Raw genomic sequence first — 27,407 nt, 5'->3', positions numbered from 1 at the left:
GAATGGGCCAGTGTTAAAAATAAGTGATATTATGTAAAGTCATAGAAAATAAATCATGTATGGAATTCACATTGAAAGAGTTAAAATGCTAACTTTTGCAGAGTTAACTGAGAAACACGGGCAGTTGCGTATTATGGTGTAACTGAAGGCAGTTGCACCACAATACCAAGTTGAATACGTAAATGGCCTACTTTTTCTCAAGTACTCTCCTTGAGTACAATTTTGAGGTACTTGTACTTTACTTGAGTATTTCTATGTTATGCTATTTAGACTTTATACTCTACTACATTTTGAGGAGCAACTGTACGTATAAACTGTACTTTTTAATCCATTAGAGATTTACCAGGAGAAAACAATTTGTAAAGTAAAACGTAAAGGTCACTGCACTATGTTTATGTTTCATAATCTAGATAAGCATAATTTCCCAATACTTTTACTGCATTTACAGATGGCCAGTATTGTTGAAGCAAAAATGATGCTGCACAAACAATGCGCCATCGCACGACGAAAAGAAGAAGACAAAGAAGAAGTTCGATTAACTCTGTGGTCGTCTACTTCAGTCTGTTTGAGGTACTTCCTGTTTCAAAGTCCAGCTAGTAACGAACCAGATAAAGATGCCAGTGGAGATGTTGTGCAGGAGATTCACATATCAGTGTGTATTGTTTTGTTTTGCGTCGTGAGTGTTTGAGTAGCAGAGAGATATGCAGCCGTCTGTGGACTCTCTGGTCCGACTGCTGGAGTCATATAGAGGAAGAGATAAAGTTGTAAGTACTCGTGCAGTTTTATATTTGAATGATCAAGTGTTAATATGGGATAGTTTATACTAGCTTTGATTTTATAGTCCATCTATTCCAGCTGATAGTTTAACACGAAAACAGACATCAGTAAGCCATTAATACACAATAGAGACGGGCAGTGTTGGACTCAGATCTTAAATAAAAGTAGTAAACACCACAGTGTGAAAATACTATGTTACAAGTGAAAGTCCTGCATTCAACATTTTAGTTAAATAAAAGTACAAATGTATTGGCATCAAAATATGCTTAGAGTACCAAAAGCCCATTTCAGAATAATAGATATTATACTTGATTAAAATGATTCATCACTTTAATGGTGCAGCTGGTAAAGCTGGAGCTAATCTACTGCTTGGTTTCTTATTATGTAATACTTTAGCCCATTAGTTGATTCATATTTTTGTATTGTTAATTTCACATATATAGTGAAGTAAAAAGTACAATAATGGCTTACAAAATGTGTCTGAGTAGAAGATCAAAGTAGCATAAAATGAAAAATAAGTAAAGTACAACTATCCCAAAACTGTACTTAAATACAGTACTTGAGTAAATGAATTACAATCCACCACTGGGTATTAGTTACACCTTATAAACCCTGAAGACAAGTTGGTCGAGAGTACAGAAATTTAAATACTAAACTACTAGTACAGACATATGCTTTTTTCAGGGGTTTTTTCTCTGTGACATTAAGATAAGATAATACAACTTTATTACTCCAAAGGGGAAATTATGTTGTCACAGCAGCACAAGGACACAAATAAGTACAGATAAATAGAATAAGTAAAACATTAATAATTAGAGGTATACAACATGGAAATTAGAATGGAAGTAGAAATATAAACTAGCAATTAATGACTTAAAGAGTGTGATTAATATCAGCAGCAAGTCTAGTAAACAGCAGACTAATGTACACTATAATAAAGTGATGGTACTTGGTGTTAGTCAGTATAAATAAACAGCTAGACTTGAATGAGATGCAATATATATATATATATATATATATATATATATATATATATATATATATATATATATATGGTGAAATGTATATACTATAGCATAACACAAGATAAACCTAAAAAAATCAGCTTTGACTTCATCCCTGAAAATAAAGTCTTCTTGAAAGTCGTTGAATCCTACCCGGTGTTTTCCCTCCATTTGTCTTATCAGATTCGGACAGTCTGTTATGGCTCACAGCTGGTCGGAGGAGTTCTTTCCCAGAAGGTAGAAACCGATGTTTCATCCCACCGGCTCGGGAAACGTCTGCTGCTGTTTTCTGCTCAGCTCAGCCACTGCAGGACGGTGCTGAGGCTGTTCGATGATCTGGCCATGCTGGCTTACTCCCACAGCTACGGGCTTGGAGGCGGGGTCAGCCACACACAACAACAACACTCTGCTCTGTTCTTCATCATTCAGTCAAGAAGGAAGGGATGGATTAGCTCCTGTTCCTCTCTAGATGGTTTATTTCATGATAATAAATGGGTTCTCTGTCCATATTCTGAACTAAATGAGCATCTGCTATTGTCGCCTATTCGAACACCTCTTCATTTTAACAAAAATGAAAGACTTTGACAGAGCTTGCGTTTGCTCAGACTCAGTTGACTCACTGTTGATTAATTAAAAAATAACTAAATGAAAGCTCTTTAATCTTTGTTTAAAATAGCAGATATTAATTTATGAAGACAACATTTTAATGTCCAGTTTTTAAACAAATCATTCTCTGTGAAAATAATTCAGATCTTTGGAAATGAAAAGCTATCTAGTAAATTGCAGCATTAATGCAAATATGGCATCATGTCTTTCAAAGGAGGAGGACGCAGGCGTGCGCTTGGTATCGCTGCTGACCAACGTGGCTGACCAGCTGTACTACCCCTGTGAACACATTGCATGGGCTGCTGACGCTGAGCTCATCAAAGTGAAGTCTGATAAGTGGTGGCTGCTCAGCACGGTGCTGTGGGGAACCTCACTGCTGCTGGGAATACTCAGGTTTGAGTTCACTTGTGCACAAACATCAAACCAAATCTGACTGAAAACTCTGACATTTAAATAATGCAGCGCTGAAATGACAAATGTCACTATTCATACATAATTATGAGGAATAATAAGGATACATAACGCTGACTTTACGCTATCAGGTGTTTCCTGTGTAGAAAAAAACAGATGTACCTTATTCCTCTGCATCACAGACCTCCACTTTGGTTAGACTCACTGTTGCACTGACATGTTTCTTTAGAGCAATACAAATGGGCACTGACGTTTATTTTCAGTCAATCCCACCACCATCCTGCTATGAATACTCACTAGAGCACCAACTGTGGATTCATTCATGGTTGAAATTCCCACAAATAAAGAATAATGTCTTATCCTTCAAGTTAATTAGAAAATGTGTTTTTGCTTCACCTTTCAAAAATAATTAAAAAGTGCATTTATCTTTCCCTATATTTGTAACAGAATAGTTTGTAAGATTGAGCAGGACTTCGTCACTTGCTTTTCAGCTGTCATGTGAATCTTTTGCTCTTTAGATCACTCCGAGTGTTGCTGCTCCTAAAGAAGAAGCTGAAGAGATATGAGAGGGATGGAGGTGGCAACAGGTGTTGTATTTACAGTTTTCTGTAAATTTCCACTCTTTTTGCAGTAAATGCAGAGAGGAAGCCTCACAGTGTCAGACATTTTTCTGTAACGGAAAAAATAAACCTGTGTTTTCTTCTTCTGCAGTCGCTCTCAGCTCCGCAGACAGATGCAAAGGGAGGTGCTCTCCATCCTCAGCAGCATGGCTGACCTCGGTAATGCCGTTCATTGGATGCCGCCCGGCTTCCTGTGGGCTGGACAATTCCCCAACTGGCTGGTGGGGCTGATGGGCACCATCTCGTCACTGATTGGTTTGATACAGATGAATGCCGGAGACAGTGGCGAGACAGACAGTCCATAGTCTTTACCTCTTGTGAGGAATAGATCAGGTGCTTTGACTAAATGACTGATACGTACTTGTGGAAAATTCTGAGTAAAAGGATGAGTAGCTGATCTTTAATGTGATCAGACTCCAGTCAGACTGTCTGTGGAGATATATTAACATAAGTCATCTGGACGTATAACTGGATGATAAGTGAATAATCAAAGTAGACTTGTAGCCAATCATCCAATTGCTTTATCGGATGTGACTGAAAGCCTTTTGGAAATATCTTTCTTCAATTCCATTCAAATTAAATATATATATATATATATATATATATATATATATATATATATATATATAACACACATATATATATATATAACATATATATATATATATATATATATATATATATATATATATATATATATATAATCAACTTTGTATTTTTGCCTTATGTTGATACACAAGCATCATTCATTTTCAAACTTTCATTTTTTCCTATACAGTGAATAAATCATTTTGTGATTTTTAATTTAAGTAAAAATTACATTTCTGTCACAAAATGTTGAAAGGCCGGCTTAAAGGATGTAATGTCTCCAAGCTACACTACAGAAACTGATTACAGTAAGTTTCACTAAGTCCCTCAGGAGTTGAGCTCAGCTGATTTGCACTTAGAAAACACTAGTGAAGCTTTATATAGTTTGTGTTACTGGTCAAATTCGACAGAAGCTGCTTGAAATGTACATTGAATTATATGTTCAGTAACTTTAAATTATGGAAACTAATTAACTTTTTTAATAAATTGAATTGACTGAATTGTTTGATCGATGTTTGGTTGAGCAGGTCTGAAAGCGTCAACATGACGTGTGCAGCTGTTGCCTTCAAGTGCTGACGGACGGATCGAGATTGAGATGCAGCCCCAGCTGTAGTAGGGCAGCTAAATTACATTATACATCGAATGGTCAAATTCTAATAACAAATGCTGAACGTTTATTTTTAGCCATCCAATACGAGGTTTTTTTGTAACTCAGGAAAAGTGCTGTAAATTAAAGTTTGTGGTCATGTGTATAGAGACTGTATTGAAAGACGAGGAAGAAACGAACAACTGACGATAACCGGGAAGCTACAACAGCAATTGAACGCAGCACAGCGACCAGAGCCAGTGAATACATAAAAACTGTCGACTCGACATCTGCCACATCAATGACACGAAAACTGTTTTTGTGCCGTATTTTTACTCTCACGTGAGATGAAAGTGATTATGTGAGCTTGCTGCAGTTTTTTTTTAGTATGACGAATAAAACAAAGCCAAAGTTTTGGAAAAGACTGACAACCCAAACCCCCTCGCCTTATCTGTCGTGGCACCCAGAGGAGTCTCCGTGTCGGCAGTACAAAGAAACCGGGGAAGACCGAAGAAGGGTGAGCGCTGCTCCTTTCGCTGCTTTAACCACCGTTTATGAACTCAGAAGTGATACAGTTTATCAACGAGCTCCTCTCTGTGTGCTGCGGGTTGTAATTAGCTTACTTCGATGTTAACTAGTGAGCGAGGAGCTGCTGTATCGGCTACCGATAGCTAGACTGTGTAACGTAAAGCAGTGAATGGTGTTGTGACTCGGGAGTCTGACTTTATGTGGGTTAGATTGTTCTCTTATTAGCGCTTATTAATTCGCCCTACTTTATTCTGCCATGGGTCCAGTGGCCATTCACATTTTGTCGACAGAAAGTTTTACTGTCATTTCCAAAGCGCGTTACGTTAACGTAACACATTTCTCCAAACCTTCCTGAATTTAAAGATCCACAGTTAGTACAAGCAATCAGCTAATCTGCTAAAACATAACTTTTATGTATTTTTATTTTCCTGTAAAAATATATACGATGTGTGTTTGTGAACGCAGATAAATACTGTGTTGCCTTGTGGATCATTTATCGGCCTGATTTGTAAAAATAAGTATTCAAGAGAATGCAAAGTGCAGATATTTAAATTAAATTCAGATAAGCTTGGGTTTAGCAAACCACTTTGTTCTACGTGCAATTTGTTTCATGGTGCAGTAATGGCAACTGAATTACTTGTAGTAAAACAACTTTCATAGCTAAAAGGAATGTGGAGTGTTGTCTGGGGGTCTATTTGATGATTACACATATCGGATACCAGTCCGATACTCAAATCGATCAGATACCATTGAGTCAATGAATGACAATTGCATTAAGTACATGCATATCTATGTATTTGTTAATGTTTTGTTTTGTTTTACAAAGTTAGTAAAGCCATGTTTAAGTCAAGCCTGATGTTTCCTCACACGTAAAACAATGATCCCAGTACCCTCCACACAATACAGAATATTATTGATACTTGTATTGGATCAGTACCAAAGTATTGGTATATCAGGAGTGAATAGGTTGGATCGGTTCATCCCTATTACCCATATTGTACATGCTGCCCTTGAATACTTTGAGCTTTAGATCGCTTTCTTTATCTTGATGTTCATGGTGTTGTTTGGTTGTACTTCAGCTAGCTTGCACTGATGGTGTCTAGTTCTACTCGTACTGAAGAACTATGAGATAGTCTTTTGTTATACTGCCAGTATACTAGGTTTGTGCTGCAGCTTATCAATTACTTTTTGTTTGTTTTATGACGATGTTATTCATATAGTTGGAAAACCATTGAACCCCACTTCCTGATTGCCTCATAAATCAAACTTCTCTCACTGACAGGCTTTCTTTCAAAATGGACTCGGACGTCTGCCCCGGTGATCAGTCAGACTCCTTGTGTTCTGCAACTGCTCCTGTTGATGAGGCCTCGGAGGTTGAGATTAGCAGACAACAAATTGTGGCATCTCCGCAAGGTTCAGAGGTGGAGGACGTTGACTCCTACAATCTGATCGAGCCTCCTCCATTAGACTGGAGGTCTGACTCCTCCAGTGAGGCGGACTCAGCAGATGACCTGGATGACACCAGCTTCCTTCCCTCTGTTGACAATCTGGGCAAGGCAAGTCCGGGTGAGGCAGTATTACTACCTTTGGTCATGAGTGACACGGTGGCTCCCCGCAACGTGAACCAGCAGGAGCTTGTGGGAAATATCTCAGTCCAGGATATTACGGTGGAATTGGAGGAAGAGGATGAAGTAGTTGAGGAAAAGGTGAAAGTTGAGGACTTGGAGGTTGTTGGAGATGAGGTAAGTGATGTGGAGAATATGGTCAGTGAGCAGGAAGTGGAGGTTGCTAACAGGAGATCAGGTGATGAAGATCACAGCCGCATCCACACCTTGCTTGGCCAGCTCCAACTGATGGGGGAAGAGCCTCATCCCAGCCGATGGACACCACCTCACCTCGCTCAGCACCAGTACTCCAGCCGGTCTGAGCTGGAAGCGTGTGCTCCCTCCCTACTAACACAGGACAGCACTGAAACCACAGGGCTGCTGTTCAATGAAAGCCACCAGAGAGACCTGCTGGGGCTGCTGCAGTTCACAGAGCTCAGTGCTCCACAAAGTCCCACCTGTCCGCCCCTCAGAGGAGACATGGATGCCGTAGTGTCGGTTTCCTACAGCCAGGAGGATGCTCACAAGTTCTGGGGGCATTATGGGAATGGTCAACAGCAGCGGCACCGGGAGGACTCCCTCACCTCCCTGCCTGATGATGAGTATCCTGAGCCAGTGTGGATGAAGCTGGGCGAGGAGCCTCCAGAGGAAGAGGAGGCTGCTGCGGAGAGCGAGCCGGTAATTGAGCTACTTTTTCTATTAGCTGAAAGGGGCATGAATTGTAAACTCCAATGTAGTTTTGTTAAGATTGATTCAGTTTCTACAGAAGACCCTATTACTCATTACTTATACACGTTTCAAACTACTTACTGTGATGCATGTTATACATTTGTCTGAAAATATTTATCATCTTAAATGAAGTAGAACAATGGCATTTTGTTTATCATTACAAAAGTAATAACATTTAATTGTCATCTGTAATTTCTGTGACAGATGCTATGTTATAACTGAAACAAATATGTTCACTTGATTAATCTATGAGCTGCCTTTTTGTTTAATCAATTAATCGGTCTACAAAATGTCTAAATTAGATCATTAAAAATGAGTGGATGACCATCAACAGTTACCAGAACAGAAAGTTTAGTCTCCAAAAAGGTTTTCTTTGTTTGATTTTTGGTCTTTTTAAATGGCTAAGTAACTAAGATAATCAATTTAGCAAATTACCTATACATTTCTCTTGAACTGTTGTTATTTTATTTTTGTATCTGGTTAATTTCAGTCTTGACAGTTCATTAATTTCTCTTTCTGCTGTCATTGCAGAATGCTGATCATCCTTCATATAAAGACGGTGAGTCCCTTCAGCACAGTTGTCTTTTAGAAAGATGGATTTTTTTTCAGATTTCACAAAGTCGTTGTCTATATTATTGTGTTCTACTCTTTTAGTGCCTGGTCCGTGTGACCCTGAAGACCTGTTGGATGGAGTGATATTTGGTTCCAAGTACTTAGGCTCAACTCAGATCAAATCTGAGAAGAACCCGTCTACAAACGCCCGGATGACGCAGGCTCAGGAGGCTGTGGACCGCATTAAGGTGAACTCTCATAAGAGATGCACTGCAGAGAAGCTCTCAGTGGAAACATGGCAGTGGTTGTTACTGTGTGGTATTATTCTAGATTGAGATGTTTGTCATTCTGAAAATACCAGTTTTGAAATCCAAATTCCTCTATTGAGGCATTAGCTGGGTTTTTTTCTCAGTGTGACTTATTTTGTTTCAGGCTCCAGAGGGAGAGTCCCAGCCGATGACTGATGTGGATCTGTTCATCTCAACCCAACGGATCAAAGTTCTCACTGCCGACACTCAGGTATGTTTTCTTACCACTAAGGATAAGTTGATTAAAATGTACCTGATTGTTTTTTTCATTTATTTTAATTTTATTTTGGATGTTTTTGGACCCTATTTGATTCTGCATTATCATTTCGTTGTCTCACCTAAAGTTTTGCTCTCAAATCTCAGAGAAAGAAATGTCAATATTAACTCCATTGATGTGTGCCATCATATTACAGTCATATCATTTAGTTTACAGCTCAAAAATCATATTTTTAGTGTCCAGTACCTCTCTATCTTGTTTTATCTAGTTAGGTAGTTAATCAACAAAGTATGTTGTGAAGAAATAGCTTGATTGGAGAAGTTATCAAAAAGTTATTGACGTAAAATATGTTAAACCTTGCGCTGCGTTGATGTCTAAACTTGTCATTTTTGTCGATCCATCGTTTATTTTTCCATCATGAACGTTAATAAAATGCCTGAAATGTGATTAGATTCACGATTTGATAAAACATGTACATTAGCTGTGGTAGCCGGAATCCTGAATATAAAATTGAATTGGGATTTAATATGAGCACTTTGCAGTTATAGTAAAGTCTATTTTCTCTCGCTATGTAGTTATATTGTCAGGAGAGCCAAAGTGGGTCATTTTCTGTCCGCTCCCTCTTTGCATGGATGGTTGCATGAATATAAAAAAACGGTAGGGTTGTTTTTTTGTGGTGTGTGTGTGTGTGTGTGTGTGTGTGTGTATATATATATATTTTTTTTTACATTGTGGTTTCAGGTATAAATAATATTGTTGTTAAGTCACTTAGTTTTAATTGAATGTTTTGCATCTCATTCCAGAATCTTGACTTTTTCAATTATAACTGAAAAAGGAAAATCATCTCTTTTGGTCATTTTATTGTTAATTTTTAAAGGGGAAATCTTTTTTCTTTTTTTTTTTATTCCCCTGTTGTTGCATTAAAGAACACTTCAACTTCTCATATTTAATAGATTTAGATATAATGTCTGCTTAACAGCAACATTTAACATACAATAAATCCCTAAAGTCACACAATTATCACAAAGTTCATATTTTTTCATCAATGCGGTGCTTTGTGGTTGCAGTCGGTGCTTTCAATTAGAGTACCAGACAATACAAATGTAACTGACCAAACAAGAAACAAATGCATATGGGCCAGTGTTCTTTGTATTGGATGACCAATCTCAAGCAAGTTTCAAGTCTGCAAGTTGAAGAGTCGTATAAGGTGGTACAATGAAAATGTGTTTTTCTCTCGGTGGATAATATTTTTAACACCCTCACGTCTCGTTTCCACTCAGGAAGCCATGATGGATCACGCTCTGCAGATGATCTCATACATTGCCGACATTGGTAAAATTGTGGTCCTGATGGCACGAAGGAAACGTAAAGGGCAGGATGGTGGCCTAGCCTCTAACTCTTCCTCTTCCTCATCCTCCGGGCCTCAGAAGAAGTGCTTAATGGTCTGCCACGTTTTCTCCTCTGACGACGTGAGTTACTTTATTAAAGGACAATTTAATAAAACAGGAAATTAAACTGATTTTAAAAGATTTCTTTGTGAAGTTTTGAAGTGTTCACTGCTTTGCGATTATGGTCTTTATTGTTTCTACAACTTCGTCGTTTCAATTAATCTGTAGTCTTGAGTGTTTAGCTGCAGAAGTCACAAACGGGCCAGCAAGTCAAGACATTATTATTATTATGGTATCTTTTGCCCCCTTTAGTGTTGCGTCTCAGATCAAATGTGCTGTTTTTGGCTGGACAACAGTTTTAGCTGCAGTTTGACCTAGTTTCCTCCCATCAGACAGCCAGCGAGTTCTCCTGAATGTAAAAATGGTCTGGCTGCCGTCCCAGTTTCCCACTGTTGGCAAGACTGAGTAGGGGGAGGAAGGGTTTCTTTTTAGAAACTAATTAGCTGTGGGATACTGAAGGCCATGAGGCCACTGCGTCTACTGCTAGTTGTCCCAACTTAACTCTTTCATATGAAAAGTTTTATTTTCAGTACATTCTCAATAGATGGGCCAGTAAATGTAACAAATAACTAATGAAACCGTAAAGGCATAGGCTGTCTTTTAAAGGAGAGTAGGGAGCTATTGGAGACTTGATGCTCTCTGTTTGTCTGTTTCGGGGTGTGACGTGATTTATGTGCACTGTTTAATGTTTTGCAAATCAACCAATTGGCTTGTATATGTTCACATGAAAATGGAGGGTGAAAAAAAAAAAATGGAGGAAGAATATTTATTTAACAAATTGCAACCTGACTCAGTTCTTTCTCCTCCACCCCGTCTCCCCGTCCAGGCCCAGGTCATAGCCCAAGCTATCGGTCAGGCGTTCGGAGTGGCGTACCAGCAGTTTCTTCAGGCCAGCGGCATCAAGGCCAGTGATCTGAGGCCTGGCGAGTACAGTGACTATCTGGAAAGTCAGGAGCTCTATAACGGAGACCTGGCCCACTTTTCGGACTCTCAGAACATCAGAGACGTGAGCAGAGTGATTGTGGCTATGTGTCTGAATACAAACTACAGGTGTCCATTAATAGATGTCATTATGATGTAATTTGATATTATTAAGGGTTTTCTAGTGCACATGTTAGAAGAGTCATATAAGGTGGTACAATTAAAAATCTAAATCATTAACCATTGATATTTAACCTAAAATGTGAACAGTATTAACAAATATCATGTCAGGCTGTAGCTTTTTCAGATGTTTAAAAATAACATTTTTAATAACATTAAAAATATCTTGAATAGTAGATGTGGAGCAGGTCCCTCCAGACGTGGGTCAAAAGTTCAGCTCACTTATTTATGCAGAAAGAGTGTTGCATCATGTTCCTTCCTCCAATGTGGTTTCTCATTTTCATGTCATCTCACCTAATCTTGTTTCTCATCTGCAATCTACTCTAATGCTGAGGCCATCTGTATAGTGATAATTCAACCAAAATATATCTTTTAGAGAATCAACCCTTACACTTGAAAGGTGGCTTAAAAAGTGTCCCAGTGGCTTCATGGTTAAGATATAAAAATATAAAATGGTGATTGCCAACATCTGGTTTGATTCCGGGCCAGGGACTTATTCACCATCTCTCTCTCCCCTTAATTCATGTCACCTCTCTATTTTACATTTAAAATAAAGGCATACAAAATAAATAAATAAACTCTAGTTGCTAGATAGGACAGGAGGACAGCTACTTGAATTCATGTATTGACAACTTGACGTGACAACTTTCAAATGTAGATGGTTGTAGGGAAATAACTGGTTAACCAAATGTAACATTTGCATTGCTGTGTGTCTGTGGTTCAGGTAGCCATCACTAAGGCTCCGGGGGAGATCTTGGGCCTGGCGGTGGTGGAGTCCGGCTGGGGCTCCATCCTGCCCACAGTGGTGGTGGCGAACCTCCTTCATGGAGGACCCGCTGAGCGGTGCGGCGAGCTCAGCATCGGGGACCGCATCATGTCTGTAAACAGCACTAGCCTGGTGGGTCTGCCCATCACCACATGCCAGAACATCATCCGGGTAAGAAGGGCACACGGGGAGCAAAAAATGATATCGACAACAATAATTATTGTTGTTATTATGCTGGAATAACAGATTTCCATAATATAAACACTGTACATTTGAGTGATTTTTGCCATATTTATGCACTAGATGGCACTGTGTTTCCATGCAGTGAGTGCACATATACCAGTGTTGGTTTCAGATATGAATTTGGGTTTAAAGGGCCAATATCAGTATTCATAGCCACTATGATTGCACTGATTCAATATTTCAATATTTTTAAGATGTGTCATCCCGTTAAGGTTAGAAAAAGAAGAGAACTGAGAAGTGTCTAGATCAAAATTTAACTAACAGCAAACTAATAAAATTAGTTAGTAACATAAATAAGGAAGTATACCAAGTAAATATTATTTCTATTCCAATAAAGAAATGGGTTTTATTCAGCTGTGGTCCGACGTTGATTTTGTACAGCCCCAAATTACAAATTAGCCTCGGAGGGCTTTACAATCTGGACACATAGACATCCTCTGTCCCGGGACCTCATCGGTTCAGGAAATACTCCCCCAAAAAAGAAACCATTAATGAGGAAAACAAGGGTCAAAGCCACTGAATGGTGACAACACTTCTTATTTTAATTTGTTTATGCTGCTGTTACATTAGTTATCTAATCACATTTTGTTTCTATCTCAGGATTTAAAAAGCCAAAAGTATGTGAAGCTTAGCATCGTCCACTGCCCACCGGTCACCATGGCAATTATCAGGAGGCCAGATCCCAAGTTTCAGCTGGGCTTCAGTGTGGAGGATGGCATCGTAAGTCAATATTCATATCCTCTGTCACACTATTCTCATCCTCACAATTAGTTATTGTTCTTTGACAAAATAATCCACCTACTAGCTTTTTGCCTTTTGTTTTGAAAAGTAAAAATTCCCCCTCGCTTCCTGGTTGCAGATATGCAGTCTGATGCGAGGCGGTATAGCCGAGAGAGGAGGCATTCGTGTTGGGCACCGCATCATCGAAATCAACGCGCAGAGTGTCGTTGCCACACCACACGACAAGATCATCCAGATCCTGACCAACGCCGTTGGAGAGGTGAGAGGGGGGGATGAAAACCTTGCATTTAAATGTTTTCATTTAAAAAAAAAAAGTAATACGTATTCCACTTTCCAAAGTTTACTTTTTATTTCGACATAATGTCACAGTTAAACATGTTATCTCTCTCTCTCTCTCTCTCTCTCTCTCCCCCCCCCCTCCCCCCCTCCCTCTTGGCAGATTCACTTGAAGACCATGCCAGCCTCAACGTATCGCCTCCTAACAGGACAAGAGCAGCCGGTGTTTCTATGAGCACTTCCTGCTGCATCAAGGACAAAATACTGCACAGTGTTCAAGTGACATGAACTTTTGCCAAACTAAGAAAATATTATGCAATTATTCATACAGCATATCACAAGATGTTGTCACACCACTGAAAACAATACAACAAACTAGTCTTGTATTTTTAAGATGTAAAGTACATTGTTATATTGTGAAGCATATTTTAAAGCGACAGAGATAGATGGTAGATTTCTGTTCATATTTATCTGATATATAACAAGGCAGGCAGTAGCTGGGATGCAATAATTCATAAGCACAATATATTTTGACTTCACTAACTTTTTACATTGTGTTGAGTATGCTGTACTCTCGAGTTTTTGGTCTCGAGACTGGTGTTTTGCCAGTGTGCCTGAGCTAAATGTGCTCGCAAGAGAATTGTTATTGAATAAGGACAAAGAGTCTTTGTTTTTCATTATGATGTACTTCCACACATGTATTTCAACAAGTGTCTTTCACCCTTTATAGAGAGCTCTGGTTCATTTATACAATGCTTCCCTGAATGTGCCTGGTATGAAGCAGATATCATGCACAATAAAAGGTAACTGCCTTGTATCATAGAGAGGTGCATATACTTTTAAGAATTTGCTGTTTTGGATGTTCATTAAAAATATATGTATGATATCTTCTTCATGTTATTTATTGAGATTCAGTTGTCGCTGAAAAGGTTTCAGATGCAAAGTTGTTTTTTTTTCTTAATTTTAATGCCTTTATACATCCAAGTTAGAGCTACTTTACATTTGCTACTGTACAGCTCTATGAATATGTTGTCTTTGCAATATATGTAATTGAAAAATATATCAATTTGATAATAGCACAGTTCTTTGTAACAATTGCAAATACAATGCTATTAATTAATATCTCTATTGCTCTTTTACAAGTATGCAATGTAATCATATGCTGCTTATGCTAATAAAGTAATGCATTTTATTTATGTGAGTAATATTATAAAATACATTTTCTGTGAGCTCATACATAACACAGTGCTGTCAATGCCTGGCCAATCAGCTGTTCTCAGTTACCAAAACATTGGCACAAGCCAATCAGATTCTTTACCGGTTTCTGTGATCCCGCCCCTGGATTATACATTGGCCAATCAGCGTCCCGTGTGGGCGGGACTTTCTTCAGCTCACGCCTGTCGCTGCGAAAACTGTGGGGAAATGAAGAGTCAATGACGAGCTACCGGCCGTTGGTGTTTCCGCGACACTGAAAGGAGATTCTATCACCCATTTTACAGAAAGGTAATCAAAGGCGACAGTTCAACGAGTCTCGAGAGCACATTAGGTTTGTGTTTTGTTTTCGATAAGGTCATCAACCATCACTATGTGGAATGCTAGGAAGCTGTATCCGAATATAACGTTAGCTAACGTTAAGTGTTTCCTCTTTTAGCTTAACTCCTACTATGATGTGCTTTAGCTACTAGTCATGGGTGTGTCAAACAGTGAACTAAACTAGTCATTGTATTATAATAGAATTTCAATTATGTTTTAATTTGACATTTTGTTTGATCAGTATCGTCTCTATTTAAATGCTGACATGTCTAATATTAGTTTGTAGAAGTAACCTAGAGTACGAGTGATGTTAACGTTAGTTTAGTTAATTTCAACCCATATTGTGTCATGCAAGTTTTAAGATGTAAAGTTACCTTAACATCTGCTATATTTGCTGAGGGACATATTACATAACAATAATAACCCATGAAAAGGGAAATAGAGTGAAACAAAAGGTCAAAGATTGGATACAACACCTGTATCCTGCACTGCCATTTGTGTAAACAGATTCATTAAGAACAATTGACTTTAAGGTGACCCAATGTCTTTTGTAGATGCAAAAGAAATGAGCCTGGCTAAATTTTTCTACCTGGCACAAATCATTATCCAGAGTTTCTGATTATTTACTAACTACAGCACAAACAGGAGGAAGTTGCCGTAATCTGGAGGCGTTCACAGAAAAAAAGTAAATGTTAAAAGTCTCTGACTGAAACAGGTCAGCTGTTAGGATCAAGAGGCTTTTGAGATAAAGCAGGGGATTGTCCATCTTGAGCAGATCACAGCAGGCACACAAGACAACCTTCACTCACAACAAATATAAAAACAACCTGATGGATCCATCACATACAGAACACCATACCTTTCTTCACCACATAAGTGTCTAAATCATGACATATAAAAGTTAAAAGTTTCATGCTGAGGAATAAACTCAACTGTCCTCAGCCACAGTTGTGTCCTCTGCAGGGCAAAGGTCTGCGACAGTTTCTCACTACAGTCCTCACTAATAATGAGCTTATTCATCGTAGACATCAGAAGTCAAATTACCTCATTTTAAAGCCGCAAAATCCAATGATTTTATTAACACTTTAATCATTCACTTTAAATGTAAAAACAAATAGTGCCTACAATGATAGCAGTTAAACAACCTGAAACCAGAGAAATGTATTTTGTCTGTGAATAAATACATAAACAATTTGGGAGGAGAGTAACAAAATATTTCAGAGAACACTAACTCAAGATAATGGCACAAAAGTCAAATTGGGTTATTATATATCTAGTCAGTTACTGTCTGTCATTTAGCCTCCACTAAAACAAATTATATCTCATCTCTGTCAGTGTCATTAATTTAAGTTGTACATGTGACCTTCCTATTGCTGCCATGAGAGCTGCCCATGAGCAAAGTTGCCATTATGTTACATTCATTTGGCAGACGTTTTTGTCCAAAGGGACATAGAGCGTGTGTGTGTGTGTGTGTGTGTGTGTGTGTGTGTGTGTCTGTGTGTCTGTGTGTGTGTCTGTGTGTGTGTCTGTGCGTGTGTCTGTGCGTGTGTCTGTATCTGTGTAGTAGTATTTTACAGTAATTTGCCTATATTTGATATGTGGCATTAGAGAAAGACAGGAAACAGTGAGACTAAGAAGACGATGAAATGCGATAAATGTCTCCAGCTGTAGTTGAAGTGGGGACACAGCAGCCGCATGTGACAACAACTTGAAAACTAGGACGCCCTGCTGACTTGTCTTTTTCACAACACAATTTGGGTTTTCCAGCTTTGCATCATGGCCAGGTAGCCGATCAAAGAGATGGGATTTTTACGACAGCTTTCCCTTCTGCTTTGGAAGAACATCACATACCGCAGGCGGAACAAGGTGGCCACATTTTCATTTAACAGAAAGTCATTTAATTGTTTGTTGATTAAAAATATAATATAAAATGTCTGAAGTTTCATGAAACATCACAACTGTCTATTTGTTTCACTTACAGTGTAGGTCACACTAGATGACAAGGTTGGGAGATAGTCCTGATACTCTCTAGCAGAGGTCTATAAAGTTCCTTGATTATTTATAACAGCTCATATGTTTTCCTCTAATGCAGATCCAGCTGATCATCGAGCTCCTATGGCCGCTCTTCCTCTTCGTTATCCTCATCTCGGTTCGCCATTCACACCCTCCCTACAAACAGAGCCAATGTGAGTGATCTTATTTAAAGTGTCTTTTCAGACACACACACACACACACACACACACACACACTTACAGTTCAGAAAATGGCGTCATGCCAACCAGTTTAGGAGTATTAACTAACTGAGAGTGAGTCTTGTCGGCACAATTGTTTTCCTAACCTGTTGTGTTCTTGACCTTCTTTGAGAAGTCTTCAATTAGCATACCATGACATGGTAACATAATTAAACACAACACCACACGCTACATAACGTGATATAGGCCAGTCGGTTAATGCCTTACATTTTGTATGACCCTTAAAAGCTACATAGTTTCTTAATTTTGTAGAAAAAGTAAACTTCCAACTTTAAATAAACCAAAAAAACACAAAACAAAGCCTTGCAGATGACTAACTTTAGTTATTCATTGTTGATACAAGGAATACAATATTCATAAAATGTTTAACTTAATACTTGTACTACAAACTAATAATGTTTTCCAAATAAATGAGTGGACATTGAGAACAGTTGTGTACTTTATTGTGCAACATACACCTAATTTGGCTTATGAGCAGCAACAACTTGCCACCTGTGCATGTTTTTTTTTTTCATTTGTTATTTCATAGACATTTACATAAAGAATACATTAGAAAATGTTTCTTGTTTACTGTTTTTTTGTCTTCTTTAGAGTTAAGGCAGCTCACATCAATTTGACGATGATAACATTATAATTTGGTATCAGTTGTACAAAAAACACAATATTAGTTCACGTAACAGCAGTTTGGGTTATGTTAGGATTGTTTTTCAGTCGGCTGCCTGTAGATTGGGTTTCAGGTCACTACCACAGTATTTTCATTGTTTCGTATTTCGGGCTAATCTCCTGGTACTGAACTGTTTGTCTTTCTTTTTCTTTTTCTTTGCTTGTAGGTCACTTTCCAAACAAAGCCTTGCCATCAGCAGGCACCTTGCCCTGGATCCAGGGCATTATCTGCAACATCAACAACCCATGCTTCCACAGCCCGACACCAGGGGAGACGCTGGGCCAAGTAGGCAACTTTGACAACTCCATGTAGGTAAACTGGATGTAAAAGATGGACAGCTGTCTGGAGAGCTGGAGTTTACCAGGGGATCATTGAGGAATAAAATAGCCCAAAAGATAAACTGCAGTCAGTCAAAGTGTATGGTAGGATTAAACATGTTGTTTATTTAGAAATAAAATCCCCCAGTTGTTATTGACTTTGAATTCAGTTTATTAGAGCAAGAACACTGTTGACCACATTGCAATGTTGCTGCATACAGTTTACTGCAGCCAGGGTTTAAGACCCACTTAGTTTACAGTGTTTCAGAATTATTGCTTCCATCTAACAGATGAGACGAAGCAAAACATAGTCTTTGAGCAAGATTATACATACTCAACATCCAAGAACATACCTACTCTAGCATGTCCTAGCTTAATCCCTACAAACAGATACAGTACATTCATATTCACAATATGCAGGTAACTGGACAATATTTTGCCATCAATGGCTCCAGAGTTTGTTCTAGCTTATCACCAACAGTTTGTGTACTTTGTATGACCTTGCATTAGCACACCTCAAATGAATAGTTGGACATGTGAATAAAGCCGTATACTGGTATTCATGCTTTTAGAGCAGATCAGAAGATGGGGGGTTATGTGTCAGACTATTTATTGATTCTACTTTCACTAACCCGATTCAACTTTTTGTTTAAACCATTAATTTCTTTCTTTTGTTTATGTAACTGCTAAGTAGCTGCATTTATGTAGCGCTTTTAACAGCTTTACAAGTTGCTACTCACACGGAGCTAACATGCAAAGCTGTAGGCCTGACCATCAAGAGCAATTTGGGGTTCAGTGCTTTTTTTTATCTAGACTTTGGTGCTATTAGTTGCTTCTGTGGAACCCCTACGTCTGATCTGAGAACAATTTCTTTCAAGCGTAGAAACAACCAAATTTACAATTCTCCAATTTGCCCAGAAGTTAAAGTTAAGTTGGTATTGTTTGCAGAGTTGATCTTTACTAAAAAGCTATCTCCCCCAGACTGTCTCGTCTCTTCGTGGACGCGCAGACTGTTCTGTCCTACAGTGGAAACCGGGGATTCTCTGGCTTTCAGGACCTAATGGAGAGTGTCCGAAGGCTGGGAGAGAGACCTGGAGCCTGGCCAAGTACACCACAGCTAGTTTGAATCTCCTGTAGCACTGACCTGAAGGGATTTCTTGACATTTAAACACATTGGTTGTTTACGTTCTAATTTTAAACCCTGGTGGGCACTACTTGCCATAAAGTCAAATAGATATCATTATATTTACAGCAATGACTGAGTTAAGAAATGTTGCCATGCAAAACACACACAAAGTGGACATGAGTCTATAATGTCAAGTAATATCTTCAAGGTTGCTCTCCAAGACACATTAATTAATTATGTGTATGGAGAAACTGAATACAGCCTTGGCTTTTGTCAGTGAAGTTGTATTGTAGTTTAAAGGTTAAGCAAGGTCAGAGTGTGGTAAAGTCCAAGAAGTCAAGATCACCACAATGTTTGAATCAGTGACTACAACCAAATGAACTCAAATGTCAAATGTCAGAACTAATGAACAAGCTTGCTATGCATATGCTAGTTTTTGAATAACTTAACAAACTCATTTCTTTATTAAACAGAAAACTAACTAACAAATAAATAAATTGAATTGATAGCAGGATCAAGTCCCTGCATGCCATCGATACAATAGAGACACTGAATTCATTTTGGAAGCAGTTCTGTTCCCAGATCTGAGAAGGCCTGAGAGCGTACAGTAGCAGCCAGTAGCTGATCTGTGTGAATGGCTTTAAACAGGTGTCGAGTTACCGGATGAATGTGTCCATTTACTTCTGTTGTGCAGCAGCACAGACCGACCGTTTTCCCTCTCTGATGCGGGCAGATTCAATTACATGACTACAAACAATTGGATGAATGAAAGCAGTTTCTTTAGTGAGGTTTTTCAGCAACAAATTCCACCCTACTGCCTACTAGACACCTGCTGACTCCACAATCCTCACCCACTGATACTATAAACACACTGTTATTTTTTAACCTAAAAATTATTGTAAAAGTTTCTCAGCGTTACATCTTTTCAGGTGACAGAAATAACTTAAATGGTAACGTTAACCCTCACAAGGGAGTGTGAATTGCCTGCTTGACTTTCCAACTCCAATACGACTATAGAATAGTTCTGTCTCTCGAGCTGAGTGCAATTTATTTTTATTAAAAATTAACATTTTTATTAATAATGGTTTGGTACCTGCCTGATAAAACAGACTAAAATCAGCCAACCACAGGCAAACATTGTATTCTTGGTTTCATGCAGAGATGTTAAATATGGAATTATCAGAATAAGTAAGAATTTGATCATTAGATGCCATTCATAAACTGCAAAACAACAAATGTATTATAATCCCAGAGCAGGAACTAACCGGCAAACAGTTTTGTTTGAAACTATCTATTCACAGTATAAATGGTTATTTTGGATGTAGACTTTTATTTGTAATAAATAGTGTTTTATTTGTAGCACTGACAAGCACCTAATGTTTGGGTTTCTGCTGTAGATCTCCCAGTAGAAGAATACCTGAGAGCCAATGAGACGTTCTCCAGCTTCCTCCTGACCAATGGCAACCTGTCGTCTGTGACTGTGGACCAGCTGCTGAAGGCTCGTCTCGATTTTCAGGTGAGTTATCTGCTGAATATCCTTTGATAACAAACAGACCCTCTTTAGCCTTCAGCATTTGGATTTTGTTAAATTGGTTTATCTGTTCTGCAGCGCTGGACCGAATAGTTTGAAGCTTCATTCATAACATTGACATTGACATACTTGCATTTCTATTTATTCTCTTAAAACCCGGTATTTCTGCATAGTTACAGATAAAGATTAGCTACACTATATTATCAGTATTTCATTTGTCAGTGTATTATATATTTACTTTTGTGGATGCGTAGGACAGTGAGAATTTCAAAAAACATTTTCACTGTGGTTAAAAACTGTTTGCTTGAGCCTGACGCACACAAAGGGAGATCCGCACCTGCTTTAACTGGGCAGTTTAGCAGCAGTCTAACAGCACCACTGTGGATGAGTGGTAGCACAGAATCATCCTTCAATCAGAGGATTGACTGTTCAGTCTTCGGCTCTGCTAGTCCATGTCGATGTGTTCTTGGGACACATAACCCCAAGCTGCTCCCGTAGCTGTGCCTACGGTGTGTGAATAGGCTCGTTCGAGATGAGCCAGTTCTGCGCAGAATCGATCGGCGGCGATCGGCGCGCAATGCATGCCGGTTAGATTTGTGTCCGACTTGCTCCCGACTTGCTCTGACGTCATGCACACGTGGTCAACGATACTCTCACGAGACCAAGCCGGCTGTCAGTTGCCGCAGTTGCTTTCCAACGACTGCGTGGCCCAGTGCATGATGGGAAACGCCTGGCTGTCGCCACATCAGAGAGCTGATTGGCTCTTAGATCTGACAGCAAACACCACGTGTTGTCGAAAATCCTTATTTTATGTGTAGTTGGAATACTTAACGCTGGATTATTGATTATTAGCCTCATGTTTGATCTAAGCACATTTCTTGTTTGGTTGTTAATACAAAATCGTATTTATACAACACACATCAAAACTACTAGTAATGTATTTCACAGGCAGACATAAAAAGACCAAAGGATGCAGCTACACACACATTTCTACATAAATATATATTTACAAACACAAATTAATAAATCCAAACGTGATCTGTAAACTATAAGTAGACAAAAGTTCGGAACTAACAGGAAGTCATTTTTTCTGTGACTTCCTGTGTTTACTTTGAACGCAGCTGAAAACTGTCCGACTTGATCGCAGTTTATTGACAAAGCCTCCTGCTGCGACCGCCTGCTCTCGTCTGGATTCCAGGCGAGGTGCAGCTCTAACGAACGAGCCTAATGTGAGCTACTCCTGATGGACAGGTGGCACATTGCATGGTAGCTCCTCCCATCAGTGCATGAATGGGTGTGAATGGGTGAATGATGACATGTGGTGTTAGAGCACTTTGAGTGGTCGGAAGTGTAAGAGTCCATTTACCATAAATTAAATTACATTACATTTTACCAGCCTAACCTATATAATAAAATAAAATATGATGACAGCAATTTACCATAAATTAAATTACATTACATTTTACCAGCCTAACCTATATAATAAAATAAAATATGATGACAGCAATTCAAAGCGTCATTCAAAAATCACAATAGAGGTTTCAAATATAGAAAAAATATATTCGGTATAGCCCTGCTTTTCTGACACCTTTCCGACCAAAAAAATATCCAAAATCAATTTTGAATATATTATAATGAAAGGGACAGCAAATAAGACTTTTTCAGTCCAAGTTAAAAAATAAAATAGGAATTATGAATTGTTGAACTAATTTAAATATGCGTAAATACAGGTAAACTTTAAACTTGATGTGAAAGGTAAATAGGCTTTACTGAATAAGTATCACGGAATGTTTTGCTATCAACACTGATGATAACTACAGGTAAATAATTTGTATGTATTATTAGTTTGAGCCTAAGTCTATTAAATGTAAATGTGGGGCATTCATTTTATCTATCCAGATTTCTGTGGCTGGTGCTCAGATGCAGCTGAAGGACTTGGTGTGTAATGCGAGCATGTTGGGACAGTTTCTGAAGGTGGACAAAGGAGAAGCCACCATGAATGATCTTCAGACTCAGCTGTGCAACCTGCCAGCTGACATCCTGCGGGAGGCTGAACGCCTTTTTCTCTCTCAGCTCGACTTTACCAAGTTCTTCACGGTAGAAATCACCTTTTGCAAAAATACTTTGCTTACCAGTGCAAAAATCAATAGATCAGAATGCAGTCTCCCGGCTGTTTGCTGTGACACTGTACCATCAGTAAACCTGTCTGTCGGTCCTTCCTGTCAGAGAGAACGTCTGATGGCGAACGCTGGAGACCTCAGGGTCATTAGTCAGGCCGTCACCTCAATTTCCCAAGAGCTGGCAGTCCTCATCGATGATGTAAGAACACACGATTTCCATGTCCATCTGTGTCTGTATTTGGTTTGACAGTCTCTTGATTGGACAGACATTGGGGGAGGTGCGTTTTGATTTATTATGAATTAATCACCGTAAACAAATCAGACCAGAAATCTTTAATTGATGAGGTGACATTATTTTTTATATTTATCTGTTTTTATATAACGTTTTTCTCATTTTATGGCTGAATAAAATGTACCAAATGTTCTCCCAGCAATAACAAAATGTAATCTTTTTTTAATCTATTTTCTTCCTTCATCTCTTCTCTTCTTTATTTCCTTACTTCTCCCGGTCTTCTGTCTTACTTCTCTGTCTCCCTTCAGTTCTCCTCCCTGTCCAGCTTTGCAGACATGAGTATAGCTCTTCGTCTTCTGTCTCCAAAAAATCGCTCAGCTTTACCCAGAGAGAGTTTTCGGGCTTTTTCGAGGATCATGTGCGGTCACCCTGAGGTTGGCGGTGAGCGCATCCCATCACTTAACTGGTATGAGGACAATGACATCAAGTCCTTCTTAGGAAAAAATGGAACTGAAGACACAGACACGGACCGTGACAACGACACCAGTAAGAGGCTTTGATATGATTGGAAACATGTTCTGATATTTCAAAGTTAAGTGAATGGCTTCCACTGCAAACGTTTCAGTTAATTGCTTGCTTTTTACCCTAGCAAGGTAAATGCAATTTATCATAAATAAATAGAAAACCAGGTTTCTCATTGTCATATCCATTTGTGATCTTCAAGATCCATAGCGGCACCAAAAAACGGTTGTTTTTGTCTAACGTTTGACTTATTTGTGCTTTCCTCCATGCAGCTCCTTTCTGTAAAAGTTTGATCCACGGTCTTGAGTCCAACCCTCTGTCTCGCATTGTGTGGAGAGGAATAAAACCTTTGTTTATTGGAAAACTGCTTTACACACCAGACACTCCTGCAGTACAACAAGTCATGAAAGAGGTAGAGTCAAAACTCAGAGAGTCCATCCAATGATTGCCACCTGACTAACTTTATGTCCACTCAAGTTATCATCTGCATTAATAACCAACTTTTAAGAATGATTGTACAAAATCTGTCTGCTAAACTGGTTGATATCACCAGCAAGTCCTTTAGGGGTTTGCTAAAAATTGTTATATTGTTACCATTGACAGACTTTACTGAAGTGGAAGACGTGTTTCTGTTCTGTCACTTTATGGAATTTATTGGCATTTAAAGCATCTCTTGCTAAAAGCAATTAATATCACAAGTTATTGGCAAGCGCATTAGGCTCCTGAGCGTATTAGTTAGGAGGCAAATGTTAATGTTGTGTGTCTAACATTGTGACAGGAGCCTGACCACATTTAAAATACCTTTGTTCTGAGATGTCCAGGTGGCTCAGCCAGAGAAATCAGACACGTAACTGCAGTGTCGTCAGATCAAAAACCAAAGGAAATACATCCATCTAAGCTAAATACTATTTGTGTCTGCTGAAGATGAACAAGACTTTCGAGGACATGCAGATCATCCAGGAGCTGAATGCAGCCTGGATGGAGGTGGGACCGCAAATCAAGAATTACATGGAGAGCAGCGTGCAGATTCAGCTGCTGCAGGTCTGATTTACAAACTGCTATCTCTCTTCAGAAAGGATGAGTGTGGGATGATGCTAAAAATATATTTTTCACATATAATGTGTTTGTGTGGTCTCCAGGTAATGAACATAAGTCAATTTATGTGTGTGCTACAGGATTTGCTGAGACGGCCAGAGGTCGCAGTACTGGTCAACCTGCGCCTGGAGAACACATCCTGGACGGCCTCACGAATCGCACGTTTTCTGTCCACACCCTCGCCAGATGCCCAAAGGAAGCCCAGCGCACCGCCTACCTGGCTGGACATCTACAACGACCTCAGCCACACCATCACCACGCTCGCACAAGTCACTGAGGTTCACATCCTTTGGCATTGTTGCTTTCTCTTCATGCTGCTCTCCAAACATGTCAGAAATTCCAGCCTCAATCTGTCTGAGAATATAGACGGAAGAGATAAAAGAATGGAACAAATCATGTTTGATGCAATATAGAGAAGGAAAGAAAACTTTATAATATACTCATTTAACTACACTTACACCGTCTAATAAACTATAGTATGCTGACTAGAAAGCTTAACGCGGCTAAATATTGTCTGAACATTTCCTAGTGACCAGGATTTCACATCTCTCCTGTTTATGTTTTTTTCTGTACATTTTTTTCAGATAGGGCCAGCACTTTTTTGCTCATTTATATTCTTATAAAATGTGTTAGATTGGAAAATAGTAGTTAATAGTGAATCTTGTGTAAATAGTGCAAGGTTTAAGTAATAACTTCAACTTCTCTTCAATTTTGTTTATCATTTATATATTTTGTGTTTCCTATTATTCTCTGCAGTGTTTCTCTCTGAACAAGATGGAGGGGTTGGAGACCGAGGGTCAGATGATTGACAGGGCTTTGGAGTTACTGGAGGACAGGCAGTTTTGGGCGGGTGTGGTTTTCCTGCTGCCCAACTCCTCGTCCCCTGACCTGCCGCCCCACGTCACCTACAAAATCCGAATGGACATTGATGATGTGACCCGGACCAACAAAATCAAGGACAGGTACTGAGGAAGAACCAAAACATAATTTGTTTTTGTGCCGTTCTTTAACATTAGAGATGGAGAACTTTTTCAGTGAAAGTGCAAGTAAACCGTTTTGGTTTAATGTGTCTATACCTTTTCCATAACATGCTAGTCCATTGCTTCAACCATATATACTTGACTCTAAATGTTATAGTTTAGCATTGGGTACATGTACAGAATTATTCTCTAGCCTGCATGAACAGCTCGGCTTACATTGCCAATAAAGTGAAAATTGGTTGATGATGAGTGGTGTGATGGATGAGAAGACCCTTAACAAGCAGCGGTGCCGCGCCACACAGAAGGCTGATGGCAGCAGGCAGCAGGTAGCAGGCAGCAGGCAGCAAGCAGCAGGCAGCAGGCAGCAGGTAGCAGGCAGGAGGCAGCAGGCAGCAGGCAGGAGCTGTGCAATGAGAAAATGAGGGGAAAATTATTATAATACATGTAGTGTATTTGTGAAAAACAATTCAATTATAAAAAAAACTATAACTTCTAATTATTAAAAATAAAAATATATATTTTTTTAAATGTTAACTTTGTGATTCTGTTTAGGCCAGCAGAGAAGGCTTAGCAGGCCCTGACGGCCCACCACTGCCTTTTTCACCCCTTATGAGTTTGCAGGTATGCATGTAAAGTTCAGGTTACATCGCCCACATCTAAGTACTCTTCAGTTTATGAAAACCCAGCTTATCAAAGATCAATGGAATTTAGCCCAAAACAAGTTTTAGTAGTCTCTTTAAGCTGAAATGACGAATATTGTAAACCAGAACTTGTCTTTCAGGACTTTCTCCAGCACTTGGATTTCAATATATAAAAATATATTTTTGTTTTTTTTTCTTCAGATTTTGGGATCCTGGTCCAGCAGCTGACCCATTCAATGATATGCGTTACATTTGGGGTGGCTTTGTGTACGTTCAGGACCTGGTGGAGAGAGCTGTGAGCCGCATTCTGACCGGAGTTCAACAAACAACCGGCATCTACATCCAGCAGATGCCTTACCCCTGCTATGTGGATGATGTGTGAGTCGCATGCTGTTGTAAACTAATATTTTAAGAAACAGTGCACACAGTTCCACATGTTCACGGTGGAAACAGACCAGCACAGCCATAACCTGAGCAGCTGGTCTGGAGCAGCAGACGTTGTAGTGCATTACTTACCTCAACGGTAGCTCGTAAAGGGGGAGAGTCGCTCCCACGAAAGCCCCCATTCCCATTTGTGGAATCATAACAGGAATCAAGGAGTTCCCATGAATGTTGTGAGTTCACAAAAACTTTAAAGAACAGGAAAACATGTCAGAACAAGTATTTTAACTGTTAAAAATTGTACCAGACTTTGAATACCATTTAACCACCTTCTGCTTTGGACTGCAACTACATTATTACTTTGCTTTAGCATATGAATTTAAATGTTGGTTACCATTATAACAGTTTCCTCCGAGTGCTGAACCGCTCTCTGCCACTCTTCATGACACTGGCCTGGATCTACTCGGTGGCGATGATCATCAAAGGCGTGGTGTATGAGAAGGAGGCGAGACTGAAGGAAACCATGAGGATTATGGGTCTGGGAACGGGAACGCTGTGGCTCAGCTGGTTTATCACCAGCATCGTTCCTTTCCTTGTCTCTGCGGGGCTCCTTATTGCAATGCTCAAGGCAAGATGACCACTCACTCAACACATTATATACTTTACAGCTTTACATTTTCTTTCCTGATCATGCACAGCCAGCTATTTTGTGTAGCTGGCTGTGTATATGTATATATATATACACAAAATAGCTGGCTGTGCATGATCAGGAAAGAAAATGTAAAGCTGTAAATAAAAATTGGTAATGAGTGTACTGATAGTAAAGTGGAGAATACTGTTCAGTAGTTGTATTGCATATTGTGATGTTCAATGTAAAAGCTTTCCTTTATCTGATACATTTGTTTGCA

The 27,407-nt window shown here is 39.1% G+C and overlaps 2 protein-coding genes across 2 annotated transcripts in view; both read left to right on the top strand.

Moving 5' to 3' along the window:
- Window positions 1-701: 701 nt before the first annotated feature.
- On the top strand, window positions 702-14,211 carry LOC306739567 (uncharacterized protein; the record flags this gene model as incomplete). Its single annotated transcript, XM_079221587.1, is given in 17 exon segments — window positions 702-764; window positions 1,965-2,162; window positions 2,602-2,780; window positions 3,317-3,385; window positions 3,510-3,720; window positions 3,724-3,735; window positions 5,060-5,109; window positions 6,403-7,402; window positions 7,985-8,012; window positions 8,108-8,253; window positions 8,438-8,524; window positions 9,811-9,999; window positions 10,805-10,984; window positions 11,804-12,016; window positions 12,689-12,808; window positions 12,948-13,088; window positions 13,269-14,211. Coding segments are annotated over 17 exon segments (2,958 nt in total). The 3' UTR covers window positions 13,341-14,211.
- A 2,227-nt stretch (window positions 14,212-16,438) lies between these two features.
- Window positions 16,439-27,407, top strand: part of abca7 (ATP-binding cassette, sub-family A (ABC1), member 7) — a gene marked incomplete at its 5' end in the record, with an annotated part of 30,182 nt that continues 19,213 nt past the window's right edge. Inside the window, 14 exons of the mRNA XM_079221428.1 lie at window positions 16,439-16,504; window positions 16,731-16,824; window positions 17,721-17,862; window positions 18,853-18,977; window positions 20,395-20,513; window positions 22,428-22,625; window positions 22,755-22,847; window positions 23,189-23,426; window positions 23,675-23,814; window positions 24,327-24,443; window positions 24,578-24,775; window positions 25,254-25,459; window positions 26,320-26,496; window positions 26,905-27,127. Of these exons, the coding sequence (XP_079077554.1) occupies window positions 16,439-16,504; window positions 16,731-16,824; window positions 17,721-17,862; window positions 18,853-18,977; window positions 20,395-20,513; window positions 22,428-22,625; window positions 22,755-22,847; window positions 23,189-23,426; window positions 23,675-23,814; window positions 24,327-24,443; window positions 24,578-24,775; window positions 25,254-25,459; window positions 26,320-26,496; window positions 26,905-27,127 (2,136 nt within the window). The remainder of the gene's footprint in view (window positions 16,505-16,730; window positions 16,825-17,720; window positions 17,863-18,852; window positions 18,978-20,394; window positions 20,514-22,427; window positions 22,626-22,754; window positions 22,848-23,188; window positions 23,427-23,674; window positions 23,815-24,326; window positions 24,444-24,577; window positions 24,776-25,253; window positions 25,460-26,319; window positions 26,497-26,904; window positions 27,128-27,407) is intronic.

The sequence above is a fragment of the Taurulus bubalis genome (assembly GCF_910589615.1).
Source record: "Taurulus bubalis genome assembly, chromosome: 7".
Lineage (NCBI taxonomy): Eukaryota > Metazoa > Chordata > Actinopteri > Perciformes > Cottidae > Taurulus > Taurulus bubalis.
This window is presented reverse-complemented; position numbering and strand designations above follow the sequence as displayed.